This window comes from Scyliorhinus torazame, chromosome 3, assembly GCF_047496885.1.
Source record: "Scyliorhinus torazame isolate Kashiwa2021f chromosome 3, sScyTor2.1, whole genome shotgun sequence".
Classification (NCBI taxonomy): domain Eukaryota; kingdom Metazoa; phylum Chordata; class Chondrichthyes; order Carcharhiniformes; family Scyliorhinidae; genus Scyliorhinus; species Scyliorhinus torazame.
This window is the reverse complement of record NC_092709.1, coordinates 302,741,671-302,764,558: the sequence shown is the minus strand read 5'-3', so window position 1 is coordinate 302,764,558 and position 22,888 is coordinate 302,741,671. Positions and strand designations below refer to the sequence as shown.

General features: G+C 49.6%; 1 protein-coding gene across 5 annotated transcripts in view; it reads left to right on the top strand.

Moving 5' to 3' along the window:
• katnal2 (katanin p60 subunit A-like 2) overlaps window positions 1–22,888 on the top strand; it is a 179,097-nt gene that overhangs the window by 15,633 nt on the left and 140,576 nt on the right. For 4 of the 5 annotated variants that reach the window (XM_072497461.1, XM_072497460.1, XM_072497462.1 and 1 more), the window contains exon 2: window positions 3,412–3,482. In XM_072497461.1, the coding sequence (XP_072353562.1) occupies window positions 3,412–3,482 (71 nt within the window). Of the gene's footprint in view, window positions 1–3,017; window positions 3,096–3,411; window positions 3,483–22,888 lie in introns of all 5 variants that reach the window. The other variant, XM_072497459.1, reaches the window with a different exon arrangement.

Below are 22,888 nucleotides of genomic sequence, written 5' to 3'. Positions count from 1 at the left end.
GAATTATTCTCCAGTACTTCCAGCCTTTCCACACACCTTTTGTGCTGTGCCTCGTGCGTCTCTGTCTTCACCACCAGGCCCTGTATTTCGTCTTCATTTTCAGCAGCCTTTGCCTTCACAACCCGAAGCTCCAGCTCTTGGGTCTTCTGCTCCTCCTTTAGCCCTTCAATCGCCTGTAATATCGGGGCCAACAGCTCCTCCTTCAACTCCTTTTTCAGCTCTTCCACGCAGCGCCGCAGGAACTCTTGTTGGTCCGGGCCCCATAACAAACGGCCACATTCCGACGCCATCTTGCTTTGAGCTTTCTTTCCTTGCCGCTGCTCCAGAGGATCCTCCGCAATCCGGCCGCTATCCTCTCCCTTATCCATGCGTGTCCGGGGGGATTCCCTTCTGGTTTACCGCACAGTGTTTTTGGCCGTTTAAATTGCCGTTGGGGCTCCTATTACGAGCCCAAAAGTCCGTTCCAACGGGAGCTGCCGAAACGTGCGACTTAGCTGGTCATCGCCGCACCCGAAAGTCGGTCCTGACCACTGTTAGGAGGCCTGTACATAACTCCCATTATGGTTTTTTTGCCTTTGTGGTTCCTCAACTCTACCCACACAGACTCCACATCATCTGACCCTGACCCTATGTCGTTTAGTGCTATTGATTTAATTTCATTCCTAATTAACAAGGCATCCCCGCCCCCTCTGCCCACCTCTCTGTTTTTTTCGATAGGTTGTGAATCCCTGGATGTTTAAATGCCAGTCCTGAACCCCCTGCAACCATGTCTCTGTGGTGCCTACCACATCATACCTGCCAGTCACAATCTGGGCCACAAGCTCATCTACCTTGTTCCGTACACTGCGCGCATTTAAATATAGCACCTTTAATTCTCTATTGACCGTCCCTTTTGTTTTCTTAGTGTGGTGCACCTTGGTTTACTGAGCCTTTCCGTACACTGTGTCATATTTTGTGGATGGGGACAATCGTAACCACTCTTGAGTTTTGTCTGTTCGTGTTTTTTTGTATTCCTAAGCAGCTACGCCCCCCGCTGATTACTTCACCTCTTGGTTCCCTGACTTTCCCTTCCCCCCCCCAGTCTTTAGTTTAAAGTCCTATTGACCACCCTATGACCACTGTGTACCTTAGGTGGTCGCAGAGGACCAGACGGGCTTTGTCAAAGGTAGACAGCTTGCCTCGAACATCAGGCGCCTGCTGAACGTGATAGTGACCCCCTCCGGGGAGAGAACACCAGAGGTGTACCTCTCCCTAGATGCAGAAAAGGCCGTCGACAGAGTCGAATGGAAATACCTCATAGAGGTACTGGAGCGGTTCGGGCTTGGAACAGGGTTCACCTCCTGAGTAAAGCTCCTATACAACGCTCCCATGGCGAGTGTACGGACCAACAACACCAACTCCCGACACTTCCAGCTGCACAGGGGCACCAGACAAGGATGGTCACTGTCCCCGCTGCTGTTCACTCTAGCGATCGAACCACGAGCAATCGCGCTCAGAGCAGCAAAAAGCTGGAGGGGGATCCGAAGGGGCGGCAGAGAGCACAGAGTCTCACTGTATGCAGATGACCTGCTCCTCTACATTTCGGACCCACAAAGCAGCATTGGCGGAATCATCGTGCTCCTGAAAGAGTTTGGCGCCTTCTCGGGCCACAAACTCAACATGAGCAAAAGCAAGATCTTCCTGGTACACCCACAAGTAGGGGGGGGCAGCACTAACGGGACTGCCGTTTAAATAAGCTCGACACAAATTCCGCTACCTGGGGATCCAAATAGCCCATGACTGAAAAGGGATCCACAAATGGAACCTCACCAGTCTGACGGAGAAAGTAAAAATGGACCTGCCAAGATGGAACACACTCCCACTCTCCCTCGCAGGGAGAGTCCAGACGATCAAAATGAACGTACTGCCCAAAATATTTCCTGGCCTCTCTGAACACAGCAATAGTATGGGGGACTGGAGAATTGCAAATGTGACACCATTGTTTAAGAAAGGGGCAAGGATAACCGAGGAAGCTACAGACCTGTCAACTTGACATTAATAGTGGGAAAACTGATGGAGGCCATAATACGGGATGAGATAAATATACACTTAAATGTACTCACATACTTTGAATGTGAGTCTTAACCCTATCAACTATCCTGGCTTGAGACAATGCACACCTCTTTAACCTGTGATTATCCCTCTCTCCAGTTGCCCTGTCTGGACCTGTAAAGACTTAATTACCTGCAAAGATTGCATTCAAAGTATCGTCTTGCATATTTGACTTTGTTTATATATATGTTTCTGGAACCCACCTCTTCATTCACCTGAGGAAGGAGCTGTGCTCCGAAAGCTAGTGATTCGAAACAAACCTGTTGGACTTTAACCTGGTGTTGTAAGACGTCTTACTGTGCTTACCCCAGTCCAACGCCGGCATCTCCACATCATTCCAAAGATGTGCAGGTTAGGTGGATTGGCCATGCTAAATTGTCCCTTAGTGCCTAAAAAGGTGAGGTGGTGTTCCTGGGTTAGGTGGATAGAGTGGGGGTGTTGGCCTAGTAAGGTGTTCTCTCAGAGGTTGGTACAGACTCCATAAGCTGAATGGTCTCCTTCTGCACTGTAGGGATTCTGATTCTATATATTTATTACAATAGAGACCGGAACTGTGCACTCTTAACCAAGGTTCTATACGTTTAACATCGCTTCTCTGATTTTTAATTCGAGCCTTCTGAAAATATAATCTCACTGCTCTGTTTGCTTTTTGTATGGCCTTACGAACCTTCCTGGTTCCTTTCAGTATATATCATCTCTAGATTCCTTGCTTCTCTACCCAGTGGATACTCTTATTTTTGAAGGAGAATAAGGTTTCCCTATTCTTCCAACCAAAATTGAGATAGCTAGATTCCAAAGTCAACAATGCGATGAATCACCAGATAAATTGTTTCTGATAATGTTCCTTGCATGGAGTTTTGTTTATGTGGTGTTCTTTGGGTCAAAAATTACCCTTATTCTTTTTGCTTTGTGTTCTCTGTGTGAAGGCAATTAGGGATGGCCAATAAATGCTGACCGAACTAGCGATGGCCTCTGGTAAGGTGAACATAGAACCTCAAGAAAAGGTAATATTTACTTGCAATAAAAATTGGATCAGTCCTCTTGACCAAGTGTGGGATAGTATTCTACAACCCCTTAAATGGTGCATGATTTTCAGACTACATGGAGAAAACAGGCAGTAGAGATGTGTATTTAACATCTGTTCTTGCTGGGCTCATCAAATTAAGAGCTCCTGCTGATTCTACAACTCTTGCAGAGTCCGTGCTGGGATTCGGCCTGCAGATTTTTAATTCCCAAAATGTTTTACAATAAATGGTAATTCACTGGATGGTGATAAATATCGAATATATTAACAATGCTATTAATATCTCTTACTAACAGGATGAAATTCGATCAGAAGCTCGGCGCAAAAATCTATTGATTCTAATTTTGCATCATTTAACTGAAGAAGGGTGAGTGCAATGCTTCTTGTATGTTTCTCACCAGGAGATAAGTAAATTCTTAAGGCTGCTATTGACTGCAGACTTCATTTTTCTCCAAGTCAATTTGATCTGCTTCCCAAATTCTCCTTACATCCACTCAGTTGCAACATCTGTTGAAAATTATTTTTACCAAGTTAATTAATTTTTGTCTGTGTCTTGCTGTCTTTAATTCCAAGAATATCTGTAATACAAGTTTTGTCTTTAGCCAGTGTCTTTGGTCCCCACAACAAACTTCATTCCCTAGCTACCGATGCCCTAACACCAGCCATTGGCTGTTTAGACTAGACTATTCACAACTTTTTCACCCTATTTGATCCTAAACTGAGCTTCTAACCCCATATCCTGTATTCTATCTCTGTAGCATTGCCCTTCTCTGCCTCTCTGTCAACTCACCTGAAAACATCATTTTGTTCACCCTAAACTCCACTATTAGGCAAGTGTTCTGGATAGCTTCCCAGCATCCATAAACTTGAGCTCACATCAGGCCCAGTTCATCTCCCCTGGAATCATTGATGCACTGATTGCATGATCCATATCAGCCTCCCTTCCTAATGTCCCCAGCATCACAGACGCCAGGCTTCAGCCAATTCAATTCACTCCACGTGATATCAAGAAACGGCTGAAAAACTGGCTACTGCAAAAGCTATAGGCCCCGACAACATTCTAACGATATAACTGCATGGAGTTTTGCATTTGTGGCGTGCTTTGAATCAAAAATGACACCTTATTCTTTTTGTTTTAACATGGAATCTCAAAAAAGGATAATATTTACTTGCAAGAAAAATTGGATCAGTCCTGTTGACCAACTGTGGGATAATATAGGAGTTCCATAACTGCTTAAATGGTACAAGATTTTCAGGCTGCATGGAACAAACGGGCAGCAGAGATGTGTATCTAACATCTATTCTTGCTGGGCTCATCAAATTAAGAGAGCCTCCTGCTGGTTCTACAACTCTTGCAGAGTCAGTGCTGGAATTCAGTCTGCAGATTTTTGATTCCCCAAATATTTTACAATAAATAATAATTCACTGGATGTGTGAAAAATTTGCGAATATATTAGCAATGCTAATTGAAGACATTCTGGAATCCTATCTGGCTGCATCACAGCCTGGTATGGTAACTGCTCGGCCCAAGACCGCAAGAAACTTCAGAGAGTTATGAACACAGCCCAGTCCATCACACAAACCTGCCTCCATCCATTGACTCCATCTACACCTCCCGCTGCCTGGGGAAAGCGGGCAGCATAATCAAAGACCCCTCCCACACTGCTTACTCACCCTTCCAACTTCTTCCATCAAAGAACAAAGAAAAGGACAGCACAGGAACAGGCCCTTCGGCCCTCCAAGCCCGTGCCGACCATGCTGCCCGTCTAAACTAAAATCTTCTACACTTCCTGGGTCTGTATCCCTCTATTCCCATCCTATTCATGTATTTGTCAAGATGCCCCTTAAATGTCACTATCGTCCCTGCTTTCACCACCTCCTCCGGCAGCGAGTTCCAGGCACCCACTACCTCATACTTGCCTCATACATTTCCTCTAAATCTTGCCCCTTGTACCTTAAACCTATGCCCCTTAGTAATTGACCCCTCTACCCTGGGAAAAAGCCTCTGGCTATCCACTCTGTCTGTGCCCCTCATAATTTTGTAGACCTCTATTAGGTCGCCCCTCAACCTCCGTCGTTCCAGTGAGAACAAACCGAGTTTATTCAACTGCTCCTCATAGCTAATGCCCTCCATACTCGGCAACATCCTGGTAAATCTCTTCTGCATCCTGTCTAAAGGCTCCACATCCTTCTGGTAGTGTGGCGACCAGAATTGAACACTGTACTCCAAGTGTGACCTAACTAAGGTTCTGTGCAGCTGCAACATGACTTGCCAATTCTTATACTCAATGCCCCGGCCAATGAAGGCAAGCATGCCATATGCCTTCTTGACTACCTTCTCCACCTGTGTTGCCCCTTTCAGTGACCTGTGGACCTGTACACCTAGATCTCTCTGACTGTCAATACTCTTCAGGGTTCTACCATTCACTGTATATTCCCTACCTGCATTAGACCTTCCAAAATGCATAACCTCACATTTGTCCGGATTAAACTCCATCTGCCATCTCTCCGCCCAAATCTCCAACAATCTAAATCCTACTGTATCCTCTGACAGTCCTCATCGCTATCCACAATTCAACCAACCTTTGTGTCATCTGCAAACTTACTAATCAAATCAGACCAGTTACATTTTCCTCCAAATCATTTATTTAAAAAAAAAAAAAAAAATTTATTCAAATTTTCGCAAAATATCAACAACAAAATACAGAAAGAAAAGACCCCCTCGCCCCCTACGTTGCTGCTGCTGCTGACCATCTTCTAACGTTCTGCCAGGAAGTCTATGAACGGTTGCCACCGCCTGAAGAACCCTTGTACCGATCCCCTTAAGGCAAATTTCACCCTCCAATTTAATAAACCCCGCCATATCGTTGATCCAGGATTCCACGCTTGGGGGCCTTGCATTCTTCCACTGAAGAAGAATCCTTCGCCGGGCTACCAGGGACGCAAAGGCCAGAATACTGGCCTCTTTCGCCTCCTGCACTCCCGGCTCCTCTGCCACCCCAAATATTGCGAGCCCCCAGCCCGGCTTGACGCTGGAACCTACCACCTTCGCCACCGTCCTCGCTACACCCTTCCAAAAGTCCTCCAGCGCTGGGCACACCCAGAACATGTGGGTGTGGTTTGCTGGTCTCCCTGAGCACCTAACACACCTGTCCTCGCACCCAAAGAACCGGCTTATCCTTGCCCGATCATGTGAGCCCTATGCAGCATCTTAAATTGTATGAGGCTGAGCCTCACGCAAGAGGAGGAAGAGTTCACTCTCCCCAGGGCATCTGCCCACGTCCCCTCGTCAATCTCCTCACCCAACTCCTCCTCCCACTTGCCCTTCAGCTCCTCCACCGAGGCCTCCTCCTGCATCACCTGATACGTTGCCGAGATCCTCCCCTCTCCAACCCACACCCCCGACAGCACCCTGTCCTAGACCCTGCGTGGCGGCAACAGTGGGAACTCCACCACTGAACAAACGCCCTTACCTGCATATATCTGAAGGTGTTCCCCGGGGGGAGCCTGAACTTCTCCTCCGGCTCACCCAGGCTCGCAAATTTCCCGTCCACAACCAGGTCCCCCATCCTTCTAATACCTGCCCTGTGCCAGCTCAGGAACCCTCCTTCCATCCTCCCCGGGAAAAACCGGTGGTTCCCCCGAATCGGGGACCCCACCGAGGCCCCCACCTCCCCCCTGTGACGTCTCCATTGCCCCCAAATTTTGAGGGTAGCCGCCACCACCGGGCTCGTGGTAACCTCGTTGGAGAAAGCGGCAGCGGCGCTGTCACCAGCGCCTCCAGGCTCGTGCCCACACAGGACGCCATCTCCTGCCTCTTCCATGCCACCTCATCCCCCTACATCACCCACTTACGCACCATCACTACATTGGCGGCCCAATAATACCCACAGAGGTTAGGCAGCACCAACCAGTGCTGCACCGCTCCAGGAACACCCTTCTCACCCTCGGGGTCTTCTGCGCCCACACAAACCCCATAACGCTCCTGTTAACCTGCCTGAAGAAGGCCTTAGGGATCAGGATGGGGAGGCATTGGAACAGGAACAAGAACCTCGGGAACACCGTCATTTTAACTGACTGCACCCTACCCGCCAGGGAGAGTGGCAGCACGTCCCACCTCTTAAACTCCTTCTCCATCTGCTCCACCAGCCTCATGAAGTTAAGCTTATGTAGGGCCCCCCCAGCTTCTAGCCACCTGGACCCCCAAGTACCTGAAACTCCTCTCCGCCCTTTTTAGCGGGAGCTCACCAATCCCCCTCTCCTGGTCCCCTGGGTGCACCATGAACAACTCGCTCTTATCACCTCAGGCATTCCCCCCCCACTGGGTCCGCCACATATAGCAGCAAATCATCCGCATAGAGCGACAACCGATGCTCCTCCCCACCCCGCACCAGCCCCCTCCATTTACTCGACTCCCTCAACACCATGGCCAGGGGTTCAATTGCCAGCGCAAAGAGCAGGGGGACAGGGGACACCCCAGCCTCATCTCCCGGTGTAGCCGGAAATACTCTGACCTCCTTCTGTTCGTGGCCACACTCATCACCGGGGCCTCATATAGCAGCCTCACCCCCCTGACGAACCCCTTCCCAAATCCGAACCTTTTCAACACCTCCCACAGGTAACCCCATTCCACCCTATCAAAGGCCTTCTCCGCATCCATCGCCGCCACTATCCCCGCCTCCCCTTCCATCGCCGGCATCATTTTTACATTCAAGAGCCTCCGCACATTAGTATTCAACTGCCTCCCTTTCACGAACCCCGTCTGATCCTCGTGTATGACCTGCGGCACACAGTCCTCTATCCTCATGGCCAAAATCTTTGCCAGCAACTTGGCATCTACATTTAGGAGTGGGATCGGCTTATATGACGTACACTGTAGGGGACCCTTGTCCCGCTTCAGGATCAGGGAAATCAGCGCTCTCGACATGGTCGGGGGCAGAGCCCCCCCTTTGCCTGCCTCGTTGAAGGTCCTTACCAAAAGCAGGCCCAGCAGGTCCGAATGCTTCTTGTAAAATTCAACTGGGAACCCATCCGGCCCCGGTGCCTTCCCCGCCTGCATGTTCCCTATCCCTTTGACCAACTCCTCCAACCCAACCGGCGCCCCCAACCCCGCCACCTGCCCCTCCTCCACCCTCGCAAACCCCAGACGGTCCAGGAAGCGACCCATCCCTCCCTCTTCCAGTGGGGGCTCAGACTGGTACAGTTCCTCGTAGAAGTCCCTAAAGACCCCATTGATACCCACTGCACTTCGCACCGTCTCCAAATCATTTATATATACTACAAACAGCAAAGGTCCCAGCACTGATCCCTGCGGAACACCACTAGTCACAGCCCTCCAATCAGTAAGAGCACCCTTCCATTGCTACTCTCTGCCTTCTATGGCCTAGCCAGTTCTGTATCCATCTTGCCAGCTCACCCCTGATCCCATGTGACTTCATCTTTTGTACCAGTCTGCCATGAGGGACCTTGTCAAAGGCCTTACTGAAGTCCATATAGACAACATCCACTGCCCTACCTACATCAATCATCTTTGTGATCTCTTCGAAAAACTCTATCAAGTTAGTGAGACACGACCTCCCCTTCACAAAACCGTGCTGCCTCTCGCTAATACGTCCATTTGCTTCCAAATGGGAGTCGATCCTGTCTTGAAGAATTCTCTCCAGTAACTTCCCTACCACTGATGTAAGGCACCGGCCTGTAGTTCCCTGGATTATCCTTGCTACCCTTCTTAAACAAAGGAACAACATTGGCTATTCTCCAGTCCTCCGGGACATCACCTGAAGACAGTGAGGATCCAAATATTTCTGTCAAGGCCTCAGCAATTTCCTCTCTAGCCTCCTTCAGTATTCTGGGGTAGATCCCATCAGACCCTGGGGACTTATCTACCTTAATATTTTTCAAGACGTCCAACACCTCGTCATTTTGGATCTCAATGTGACCCAGGCTATCTGCACACCCTTCTCCAGACATAACATCCACCAATTCCTTCTCTTTGGTGAATACTGATGCAAAGTATTCATTTAATACCTCGCCCATTTCCTCTGGCTCCACACATAGATTCCCTTGCCTGTCCTTCAGTGGGCCAACCCTTTCCCTGGCTACCCTCTTGCTTTTTATGTACGTGTAAAAAGCCTTGGGATTTTCCTTAACCCTATTTGCCAATGTCTTTTCGTGACCCCTTTTAGCCCCCGTGACTCCTCGCTTAAGTTCCTTCCTACTTTCCTTATATTCCACACAGGCTTCATCTGTTCCCAGCCTTCTCGCCCTGACAAGTGCCTCCTTTTCCTTTTTGACGAAGCCTACAATATCTCTCGTTATCCAAGGTTCCTGAAATTTGCCGTATTTATCCTTCTTCTCACAGGAACATGCCAGTCCTGAATTCCTTTCAAATGACATTTGAAAGCCTCCCACATGTCAGATGTTGATTTACCCTCAAACATCCGCCCCCAATCCAGGTTCTTCAGTTCCCGCCTAATATTGTTCTAATTAGCCTTCCCCCAATTTAGCACATTCACCCTAGGACCACTCTTATCCTTGTCCACCAGCACTTTAAAACTTACTGAATTGTGGTCACTGTTGTCGAAATGCTCCCCTACTGAAACTCCTACCACCTAACTGGGCTCATTCCCCAATACCAGGTCCAGTACAGCCCCTTCCCTAGTTGGACTATCTACATATTGTTTTAAGAAGCCCTCCTGGGATGCTCCTTACAAACTCTGCCCCATCCAAGTCCCTAGTACTAAGTGAGTCCCAGTCAATATTGGGGAAGTTGAAGTCTCCCAGCACAACAACCCTGTTGCTTTTACTCCTTTCCAAAATCTGTCTACCTAACAGCTCGTCTATCTCCCGCTGGCTGTTGGGAGGCCTGTAGTAAACCCCCAACATTGTGACTGCACCCTTCTTATTCCTGATCTCTACAAATATAGCCTCGCTGCCCTCTGAGGTATCCAGCTGTGATATTCTCCCTAACCAGTAGCGCAACTCCTTCTGCACTTACATCCCCCTCTATCCCGCCTGAAACATCTAAATCCTGGAACGTTTAGCTGCCAATCCTGTCCTTCCCTCAACCAGGTTTCTGTAATGGCAACAACATCATAGTTCCAAGTACTAATCCAAGCTCTAAGTTCATCTGCCTTACCCGTTATACTTCTTGCATTAAAACATATGCACTTCAGGCCACCAGACCCGCTGTTTTCAGCAACATCTCCCATCGGGCAGGAGATACAAAAGTCTGAGAACTTGCACGAACAGACTCAAAAACAGCTTCTTCCCCGCTGTTACCAGACTCCTAAACGACCCTCTTATGGACTGACCTCATTAACACTACACCCTGTATGCTTCATCCGATGCTGGTGTTTATGTAGTTACATTGTGTACCTTGTGTTGCCCTATTAAGTATTTTCTTTTATTTCTTTTTCTTTTCATGTACTTAATGATCTGTTGAGCTGCTCGCAGGAAAATACTTTTCATTGTACCTTGTACACGTGACAATAAACAAAATCCAAATCCAAGACTTGTGCTCCAGAACTTGCCTCAGTATGTCCTGTGCACAAAAAGGAGGACTAATCCAACCCAGTCTATTACCACCCTATCAGTCTAATCTCGATCATCAGTAAAGTGATGTTAGGGGTCATCAGCAGTGTTATCAAGGGGTACTTGCTTAGAAACAACTTTCTCACTGACTCTCAGTTTGGGTTATGCCAAGACCTCATTACAGCCTTTGTTCAAACATGGACAAAAGTGCTGAACTCCAGAGGTGAGGAGAGTACTGCCCTTTGGCATCAAGACAGCATTTGACCTAGTGTGGCATCAAGCAGCCCTAGCAAAACGGGAGTCAACAGGAAAACTCTTCGCTGATTGGAGTCATACTAGCAAGGAAGATGGTTGTGATTGTTGGAGGTCAATCATCTTCTTTACCAGGATTGTGATGGAACTCACCACTTGCCTGGGTGATGTAGCTCCAACAACACATGTAAAGCTTGACACCATCTAGGACAAAGCAATCTGCTTGAATGGCACCTCATCCACCAACTTGAACATTTACTTCATCCACCACCAGTGCACAGCAGTGTGTACCTTCTTCAAGATGCATTGCAGGAAATCACATTGGCTCCTTAGACAGCACCTTCATTACTACCTAGTAGGACAAGAGCAGCAGATGCATGGGAACACCATCACATGGAGGTTCCCATCTAAGCCACTCATCACAATCCCTTCACTGTCATTGGATCAAAATCCTGGAATCCGTCCCTAACAACACAACACATGGGCTGCAGTGGTTCAAGAAGATGGCTCATCATACATTCTTGAGGGCAATTAGGCATAGGCAATAAATGTTGGCCTAGCCAGCGACGTCCACATCCCATGAATGAATTTTTAAAGTTGTCCACAGTCTATTAATGCCACAATTTTAGAATTCTCATTCTTGATTTTAAATCTATCTGACCTTGCCCCTTCGTCTGTCCACGTTGTGGAGGACATACGATGTACCTCTAACCATTTTGAGTGGGTGTTGATCATAATAAGGAACATTGATCCCAAGAACGGGACTGCGAAGTCCATGTGCACCCGTACCCATGGTCCTCCTGTCCATTCCCATTGATGCAAAGAGGCCGGAAGGTGGGAACTTCTGGTTCTCCTGGCACAAGGAGCATTGCTCCATCAGAGTCTTGATGTCTGTATCGAGCCTGGGCCACCAGTTGTAGCTCCTTGCAAGCATTTTCATCTTGGATACCCCCCGGGCTGTCTACTGTGGAATTCCATCAGGATTGGGCGCCGACCTGGGCCGGGAAACGATTACTCGGACTCCCCACAGGATGATGCCATCTTCTACACTAGGCTCTTGTTGTTCAGTGAGGAAGGACTTCATGTCATAGAACCATAGAATTTACAGTGCAGAAGGAGGCCATTCAGCCCATCAAGGCTGCACCTGCCCTTGGACAGAGCACCCTACTTAAGTCCACGCCTCCACCCTATGCTTGTAAACAAGTAAGCCGACCTAACCTCTTGGACACTAAGGGGCAATTTAACATGGCCAATCTACCTAATCTGCACATCTTTGAACATCCGTTCATCCATCCGTGGGGTGTCCTCGGATTCCTCCACTGAGGATCATATGGAGCAATTTTGCCAGTGTGGGGTTCTTCAGGGTCCAAGCTTGAATCTGCTTCATGGATACTGGCAAGGTATCCAGGAAGTTCAAGGTCATGATGGCTTTTTCCAATGCTGGCAGAGGGGCCAAGCTTGTGCACAGCTGGAGGCAACTCCGGGCATCTGTGTGGGTGATGTGTGTTCTTGGGCAGTGCTCGAGAAAGCATTCATAGGCCGCTAACTATGCCCAATGTTGGATTGAGGCGGGTGGTGGGATCGCTTTATCCTCTTTAAAAAGGCCCAGCAGGGGTTTATGGTCTGTTTTGATTGTGAAATGTCAGCCGTAGACATATGGGTGGAATTTCATCATTCCCAAAAATAACAGCTAATCGTTCCTTTTTGATCTTAGAATAGCGTCTTTCCACGTTCCTGGATGCATATGCTATAAGCCTCTCTGTGCCATTGTCCCGTCGCTGGGAAAGTACTGCCCCTACTCCACATGGAGAGGCATCATATGTTAATACCAGTTCTCTCTTGGGTCGTATGAGCCAGGATGTTTGATGATAGTAACTGCTGCTTCAGCTTCACGAAGGCTTCATCCTGTGGCATCTGCCACAATCACTTCTGGTGTTTATTTAACTTTGTGCAAGGGTGACAATACAGTGGCCAAGTTTGGGATAAATTGTGTCGTATTTCATGGGGTCAGTGCCTCTTTAAAGGCCTTCACTTTAGCCTTCACGAGGTGCAGGCTTTTTTTATCGACTCAGTACCCTAGGTTTTACTCACTTGAGAGGGACACCTGCATCAGAAAATTATCTCAAGACTACATTGAGGTTTGCTAGATGCTCTTTTTCCTTGGCTCCTCTGATTAGTATGTCGTCTAAATATACTTCTACCGTAGGTGCCCTTGACGAATGTTCTCCATCACATGTTGGAAAATGGCGAAATGGCGTATGCTGATGAAGCTCCGAAGGGCAGGTGTTTATATTTGTACAAACCCTATAGGTTTTAATCAACATGTACTTCCTGGGTGACTTATCTAATTCTAGCTGGAGGTAGGCATGGCTCACATCTAGTTTGGTGAAGGTTTGACCCCCTGCCAGTTTAGCATATGGATCTTCTGTGCATGGCATGGGGTACCGACCTAAACATGAGGCTTTATTAACTGTTAGTTTATGACCATTACAAAGGCAGACTGATTGTCGGTCGAGGATGGGGACTACTGGTGCAGCTCATTCTGTGAACTGCACTGGTCGTATTAGCCCGAGGCTCTCTAGCTGCTTGAGTTTGGTTTCTACTTTGGTAAGTAAAGCATATGGGACTGGCCGTGCCCTTAAATATTTGGGTGGGGTGCAGGGTCCACATAAATCTTTTCCCTTGCTCCCTTACCAAGGTCTTCTTGGAATACCTCGAGGTATTTGCCAATGATCTCGTGCAGTCCACCGTTCCTAGTTTAAACATTTGTAGCCAGTCCAGATGGATCCTCTGGAACCAGAGGTGGGTCCTGGTCCTTATACAACTATGAGTTTCTGTTGCTCATAGGTAACTGGGGTGATGATGGTCCCCATAATCTTCTTCAAAGTTTACAGGATACTGCGAGGCCTGGATAGAGTGGACGTGGAGCGGATGTTTCCACTTGTAGGAAAAACTAGAGGACACAATCTCAGACGATCCTTTAAAACAGAGATGAGGAGGAATTTCTTCAGCCAGAGGGTGGTGAATCTGTGGAACTCTTTGCCGCAGAAGGCTGTGCAGGCCAAATCACTGAGTGTCTTTAAGACAGAGATAGATAGGTTTTCTTTTAATAAACATTTTATTGAGGTATTTTTGGTATTGTAACAACAACAAAATAAGCAATGTACGTGAAACTATAAACATAGTGTAAAAGCCATCACCCTTCCTTACAGGTCCCACCTTTATTAACCCCCTACTCTAAGCTAAACTAAACCCCCCCCCCCCCCTCTGCTGATGATTACATTTCCGCGAAGAAGTTGACGAACGGTTGCCACCTCCGGGCAAACCCTAACCGTAACCCTCTCAAGGTGAACTTGATTTTCTCCAAACAGAGAAAGCTAGCCATGTCCGATAAACAGGTCTCCGACTTCGGGGGCTTTGAGTCCCTCCAAGGTAATAGTATCCGTCTCTGGGCTACCAGGGAAGCAAAGGCTAGAACGTCTGCCTCTTTCTCTTCCTGGATTCCTGGGACTTCCGACACCCCGAGAATCGCCACCTCTGGACTCGGTGCCACCCTTGTTTTTAACACCATGGACATGACATCTGCAAACCCCTGCCAAAATCCCCTAAGCTTCAGACATGTCCAGAACATGTGGACATGGTTCGCTGGTCCTCCCGCACATTTTGCACACCTGTCTTCCACCCTAAAGAATCTGCTCATGCGGGCCACTGTCATGTGAGCCTGATGAACGACCTTGAATTAATCCAGGCTGAGCCTGGCACATGTTGCGGACGCGTTGGCTCTACTCAACGCGTCCGCCCATAAACCATCCTCTATCCTCCCAGCTCCTCCTCCCACTTGCGCTTCAGCTTCTCAGTCTGTTTCTCCTCTGACCCCATAAGTTCCTTCTAAATGTCAGAGACTCTCCCTTCTCCTACCCACCCTCTGGAAACTATCCTGTCCTGAATCCCCCTTAGCGGGAGGAGCGGGAAGGTTGACACCTGTTTACGTACCGCACCTGCAGATACCTGAATTTGTTTCCCCTCGCCAACCCAAACTTCTCCACCAGCGCCCTCCTACTCGGAAAGCTCCCCTCTATCAACATATCCCCCATCCTCTCAATCCCTGCTCCCCGCCATATCCGGAACCCCCCCCATCCATACTTCCCGGGGCAAACTGGTGATTATTACAGATTGGGGACCAGACCGATGCTCCCACATGTCTCTTCCATTGCCCCCAGACTCTCAGGGCTGCCACCACCACGGGGCTGGTGGAGTACCGTGCCAGCGGGAATGGCAGAGGCGCAGTTACCAACGCCCCCAGACTGGTGCCCATGCATGAAGCCGCCTCCATACGCTCCCATGCCGAGCCCTCCCCCACCTCCCACTTCCTGATTTGGTCTACTATTCGGGCCAGATTTAATTTATGCAGCCGGTCCCACTCCCGCGCCACGTGAATGCCTAGGTACCTAAAGCTTCCCCCTACTAATCTAAACGGCAGCTCCCTCAATTGTCTCTCCCGGATCGCAAACATCTCACTTTTCTCCATATTAGTTCGATACATACAGGAGCAGGTTGTCTGCTTAAAGCGAGACTCTGTTCCCCCCCCCCCCGCCAAAACCCCGGACCAGGCCTTTCCAACCCCTTGAGGCTCTCAGCGCAATAGTCAGCGGCTCTATGGCTAACACGACCAACAGTGAGGAGAGGGGGCATCCCTGTTTCGTCCCCCGGTGCAGTCTAAAATAGTCCGATGTTGTCCTATTCGTCCATACGCTTGCCACCGGAGCCTGATTCAGCAACCTGACCCAGTCAATAAAGCCCCGCCCAAATCCGAACCGTCCCAATAATCCAATTCTACACGATCAAAAGTCTTTTTTGCATCCATTGCGACCACTACCTCCACCTCCCTACCTTCCAGGGGCAGCATGATCACGTTTAACAACCTTCTTACATTGGCCAACAACTGCCTACCCTTAACAAACCCCATCTGGTCCTCCCCAATAACATCCGGAACACAATCCTCAATCCTGGAGGACAAAATTTTGGCCAGCAATTTAGCATCCACATTCAACAGGGAGATCGGCCTATAGGACCCAGACAGCTCCGGCTTCAGAATCAGTGAAATCGTGGCCTGGGACACCGCCGGGGGCAGCATCCCTCTTTTCCTTGCCTCATTGAACATCCTCATCAACACCGGCCCCAATAGCCCAGAGAACATTTTATAAAACTCCACTGGGTACCTGTCCGGCCCCGGGGCTTTACCCGACTGCATGGCCTTCAGACCCTCCACTATCTCTTCCAACCCGATCAGGACCCCCAGCCCTCCTACCAGCTCCCCGTCCACCTTTGGGAAATTCAGCCCCTCCAAGAAGCCTCATCCCTTCCGGCCTCATAGGGGGTTCCGACCTATACAGCCTTCTGTAGAAATCCCTAAATGCCTTATTCACCCCTGCTGAATCTCCAACCAGGTTCCCATCTCTGTCATTTACTTTCCCTATCTCCCTGGCTGCCTCCCTCTTTCTAAGCTGCTGTGCAAGCATTCTGCTGGCCTTCTCTCCATGCTCATAGATCGTCCCCTCGCCTTTCTCAGCTGCTCCATCGCCCTCTCTGTGTTAACAAGCCGAACTCCGCCTGTAGCCTCCGCCATTCCCTTAAAACCCCTGCCTCTGGGGTCTCCGCATACCTCCTATCGATCTATAGTATCTCCTTTACCAGTCGGTCCGTCTCTGCCCTGTCCACCTTCTCCCTATGGGCCCCTATCGAGATCAGCTCCCCTCTGACCACCGCCTTCAGTGCTTCCCAGACCACCGCTGCTGAAATTTCCCCCGTGTCGTTGACCTGCAGGTAGTTCTGAATACATTTCCTCAGCCGCTCGCACACCCCTTCGTTAGCTAAAAGTCCCACATCTAACCTCCATTGCGGGCGCTGGCTACTGTCTTTACTAACCTCAGGTCAACCCAGTGTGGAGCATGGTCTGAGATTATGATTTCCGAGTACCCCGTGTCCACCACCCTTGCCAGTAAGGCCCTGCACGTGTGAGTAGAAAAATAACTCATTCACCCTCGGCTGCCCAAATCTCCATGGATCCACCACCCCCCCCCTTTTTAGTTCCTTTGCCATTGCTGGCACCCTGCTCGTTTTCGAGCTTGACCGATCGAAGCCAGGGTCAATAACTGTGTTGAAGTCCCCTCCCATGACCAACCTGTGCGAGTCCAGGTCCGGTATCTTCCCCAGCATCCTCTTTATAAACTCCACATCATCCCAATTTGGCGCATACACACTTACTAATACCACCTGCACCCCCTCCAGTTTCCCACTGACCATAATGTACTGACCTCCCACATCCGAGACTATTCTACCCGCCTCAAACACCACCCGCTTATTGATCAGGATCGCAACCCGTCTAGTCCCGAGTGAAAGACCTGACTGACCCAGCCTTTCCTCAATCTAATCTGGTCAGTTACTCTAAGGTGCGTCTCCTGCAACATTACCACGCCTCCTTCAGTCCCCTAAGATGCGCGAACACACGTGCCCTCTTGACCGGCCCATTTGACCCTCGAACATTCCAGGTGATCAGCCTAGTTGGGGGGCTCATTGCCCCCCCCCCTTGCCGATCAGCCATGCCTGCTTTTGGTCCCGCCTCCAACCCATGCTCCGCGCCTCCACCGGTCCGCCCCCAGGCAGCCTCCGCCCCCAACCTCCTCTCTGTCTCTTAGCCCAAGTCCCTCCCTCGTCAGCAGAACATCCCCCCCCCCCCCCCCCGCCCACTAGTAACAACACTCTGTAACCCAACCCCTTTAATAAACCGAACATATGCACGCCCCCGACTGCGCTTCCGTGAGCTAGCTCACCCAGCTAGCTTGGTGGCCCCCATCCCTGGTGCCGGGTAGTCCCCCCGCGCACCCCCCCCCCCCCCCCCCCAAATAGAAACTGATGGAAGATCAATGACCACTAAAGCGAGGTTGTAATCCAACTGAAGGCTTTAATCTAGATGCTTCCCCCAACAGCTCAGGTACAGAATGAAGGCTGTGGGGCGGCACAGGCTCTTATACCCCGCCTAGCAGGGCGGAGCTACCATACATCTTTACCAATAGAAAGAATACAGTTTCCACCAATGGTGCTCCAGCATACCAGGTACCGTAATACCTCTACTAGCACATTCACCCCCTGTTAAAAAGGAGTCCGGCGGGGGTGGTGGCCTGATACTACAAACATGGCAACGTGGTAGAATTAGTTATGGAGGTACCGTAATACCTCCGCACAGTGTTTTGTAACTATTTACAATTCTATTAACTATTTACAATTGATGATTTAAATTTACAGTTTACAATTTAAAATTAAGCAATTAGTCGATCGGAGATCCTGGTCGTCCTCTGTGATCGTCGGAGCTTTGTTGGTGACTCCAGTGGAGGCTCGGGAGTCTGTGACTCCGGGAGCGTGGCCTCGATCTCTGTGGCAGCTTTGACACCCCGAGACGGCGCTGGTGGGGAAAACGGTTAACCTGGGAAGGGAGCGTCTGCGGGGTGCGTCAGTGGGTGGGGGGGGCCTAGACGGGGCCGGCGGAAGGACCGATCGTCCTGTAAGGTGCCCTGGTGGAGGGGAGGGTGGGACTGGTGGCTGGGGTGTGCTTGGGGCTCCGGCGGGCGCCAGGTTCCGTAGGGAGACCGTATCTTGTCGGCTGTCGGGGTACGCCATGTAGGCGTACTGGGGGTTAGCGTGGAGAAGATGGACCCTCTTGACCAACGGGTCAGACTTGTGCGCCCGCACATGTTTTCGGAGCAGGATGGGTCCGGGTGCTGCCAGCCAGGTCGGGTGTGAGGTCCCAGAGGAGGACTTCCTGGAGAAGACAAGGAGACGTTCGTGAGGTGTCTGGTTGGTGGTGGTACAAAGCAGTGACCGGATGGAGTTGAGGGCATCCGGAAGGACTTCCTGCCAGCGGGAGACTAGGAGATTCCTGGACCGTAGGGCCAGTAGGACGGTCTTCCAGACTGTTCCGTTCTCCCTCTCTACCTGTCCGTTACCCCGGGGGTTGTAACTGGTCGTCCTGCTCGAGGCGATGCCCTTGCTGAGCAGGAATTGACGCAGTTCGTCGCTCATAAAGGAGGACCCCCTTTCACTATGTATGGAAGCGGGGAACCCGAACAGTGCAAAGGTGCTATGGAGGGCCTTGATGACAGTGGTTGCGGTCATGTCGGGGCTGGGGATGGCGAATGGGAACCGGGAGTACTCATCATTCACGTTCAGGAAGCACGTGTTGCGGTCGGTGGAGGGGAGGGGGCCTTTGAAGTCCATGCTGAGGCGTTCAAAGGGACGGGAAGCCTTTATCAGATGTGCTTTCTCTGGCTGGTAGAAGTGCGGTTTGCACTCCGCACAGATTTGGCAGTGCCTGGTGGCTGTCCTGACCTCCTCGATGGAGTAGGGCAGGTTGCGGGTCTTGATAAAATGGAAAACGCGAGTGACCCCCGGGTGGCAGAGGTCCTCGTGGAGGGCTCGGAGGCGGTCCACTTGTGCAGTGGCACATGTGCCGCGGGACAGGGCGTCAGAAGGCTCGTTTAGCTTCCCGGGACGATACAAGATCTCGTAGTTGTAGGTGGAGAGTTCGATTCTCCACCGCAAGTACTTATCGTTTTTTATTTTGCCCCGCTGTGCATTATTGAACATGAAAGCAACTGACCGTTGGTCAGTGAGGAGAGTGAATCTCCTGCCGGCCAGATAGAACATAGAACATAGAACAATACAGCGCAGTACAGGCCCTTCGGCCCACGATGTTGCACCGAAACAAAAGCCATCTAACCTACACTATGCCATTATCATCCATATGTTTATCCAATAAACTTTTAAATGCCCTCAATGTTGGCGAGTTCACTACTGTAGCAGGTAGGGCATTCCACGGCCTCACTACTCTTTGCGTAAAGAACCTACCTCTGTCCTATATCTATTACCCCTCAGTTTAAAGTTATGTCCCCTCGTGCCAGCCATATCCATCCACGGGAGAAGGCTCTCACTGTCCACCCTATCCAACCCCCTGATCATTTTGTATGCCTCTATTAAGTCTCCTCTTAACCTTCTTCTCTCCAACGAAAACAACCTCAAGTCCATCAGCCTTTCCTCATAAGATTTTCCCTCCATACCAGGCAACATCCTGGTAAATCTCCTCTGCACCCGCTCCAAAGCCTCCACGTCCTTCCTATAATGCGGTGACCAGAACTGTACGCAATACTCCAAATGCGGCCGTACCAGAGTTCTGTACAGCTGCAACATGACCTCCCGACTCCGGAACTCAATCCCTCTACCAATAAAGGCCAACACTCCATAGGCCTTCTTCACAACCTTATCAACCTGGGTGGCAACTTTCAGGGATCTATGTACATGGACACCTAGATCCCTCTGCTCATCCACACTTTCAAGAACTTTACCATTAGCCAAATATTCCGCATTCCTGTTATTCCTTCCAAAGTGAATCACCTCACACTTCTCTACATTAAACTCCATTTGCCACCTCTCAGCCCAGCTCTGCAGCTTATCTATATCCCTCTGTAACCTGCTACATCCTTCCACACTATCGACAACACCACCGACTTTAGTATCGTCTGCAAATTTACTCACCCACCCTTCTGCGCCTTCCTCTAGGTCATTGATAAAAATGACAAACAGCAACGGCCCCAGAACAGATCCTTGTGGTACTCCACTTGTGACTGTACTCCATTCTGAACATATCCCATCAACCACCACCCTCTGTCTTCTTTCAGCTAGCCAATTTCTGATCCACATCTCTAAATCACCCTCAATCCCCAGCCTCCGTATTTTTTGCAATAGCCTACCGTGGGGAACCTTATCAAACGCTTTGCTGAAATCCATATACACCACATCAACTGCTCTACCCTCGTCTACCTGTTCAGTCACCTTCTCAAAGAACTCGATAAGGTTTGTGAGGCATGACCTACCCTTCACAAAGCCATGCTGACTATCCCTGATCATATTATTCCTATCTAGATGATTATAAATCTTGTCTCTTATAATCCCCTCCAAGACTTTACCCACTACAGACGTGAGGCTCACCGGTCTATAGTTGCCGGGGTTGTCTCTGCTCCCCTTTTTGAACAAAGGGACCACATTTGCTGTCCTCCAGTCCTCTGGCACTATTCCTGTAGCCAATGATGACATAAAAATCAAAGCCAAGGGTCCAGCAATCTCTTCCCTGGCCTCCCAGAGAATCCTAGGATAAATCCCATCAGGTCCCGGGGTCTTATCTATTTTCAGCCTGTCCAGAATTGCCAACACCTCTTCCCTACGTACCTCAATGCCATCTATTCTATTAGCCTGGGGCTCAGCATTCTCCTCCACAACATTATCTTTTTCCTGAGTGAATACTGACGAAAAATATTCATTTAGTATCTCGCCTATCTCTTCAGACTCCACACACAATTTCCCATCCCTGTCCTTGACTGGTCCTACTCTTTCCCTAGTCATTCGCTTATTCCTGACATACCTATAGAAAGCTTTTGGGTTTTCCTTGATCCTTCCTGCCAAAGACTTCTCATGTCCCCTCCTTGCTCGTCTTAGCTCTCTCTTTAGATCCTTCCTCGCTACCTTGTAACTATCCATCGCCCCAACCGAAACTTCACACTTCATCTTCACATAGGCCTCCTTCTTCCTCTTAACAAGAGATTCCACTTCCTTGGTAAACCACGGTTCCCTCGCTCGACGCCTTCCTCCCTGTCTGACCGGTACATACTTATCAAGAACACGCAGTAGCTGATCCTTGAACAAGCCCCACTTATCCAGTGTGCCCAACACTTGCAGCCTACTTCTCCACCTTATCCCCCCCAAGTGACGTCTAATGCCATCATAATTGCCCTTCCCCCAGCTATAACTCTTGCCCTGCGGTGTATACTTATCCCTTTCCATCATTAACGTAAACGTCACCGAATTGTGGTCACTGTCCCCAAAGTGCTCTCCTACCTCCAAATCCAACACCTGGCCTGGTTCATTACCCAAAACCAAATCCAACGTGGCCTCGCCTCTTGTTGGCCTGTCAACATATTGTTTCAGGAAACCCTCCTGCACACACTGTACAAAAAACGACCCATCTATTGTACTCGAACTATATCTTTTCCAGTCAATATTTGGAAAGTTAAAGTCTCCCATAATAACTACCCTGTTACTTTCACTCATATCCAGAATCATCTTTGCCATCCTTTCCTCTACATCCCTAGAACTATTAGGAGGCCTATAAAAAACTCCCAACAGGTGTTAAACTCTCCTTTCCTGTTTCTAACTTCAGCCCATACTACCTCAGAAGAAGAGTCCCCATCTAGCATCCTCTCCGCCACCGTAATACTGCTCTTGACTAGCAGCGCCACACCTCCCCCTCTTTTGCCTCCTTCTCTGAGCTTACTAAAACACCTAAACCCCGGAACCTGCAACATCCATTCCTGTCCCTGCTCTATCCATGTCTCCGAAATGGCCACAACATCGAAGTCCCAGGTACCAACCCATGCTGCCAGTTCCCCTACCTTGTTTCGTATACTCCTGGCATTGAAGTAGACACACTTCAAACCACCTACCTGAACACTGGCCCCCTCCTGCGACGTCAAATCTGTGCACCTGACTTCTATACTCTCATTCTCCCTTGCCCTAAAACTACAATCCAGGTTCCCATGCCCCTGCTGCATTAGTTTAAACCCCCCCAAAGAGCACTATCAAATCTCCCCCCCAGGATATTTGTGCCCCTCAGGTTCAGATGTAGACCATCCTGTCTGTAGAGGTCCCACCTTCCCCAGAAAGAGCCCCAGTTATCCAGAAATCTGAATCCCTCCCGCCTGCACCATCCCTGTAGCCACGTGTTTAAATGCTCTCTCTCCCTATTCCTCATCTCACTATCACGTGGCACGGGCAACAACCCAGAGATAACAACTCTGTTTGTTCTAGTTCTGAGCTTCCATCCTAGCTCCCTGAAAGCCTGCCTGACATCCTTGTCCCCTTTCCTACCTATGTTGTTAGTGCCAA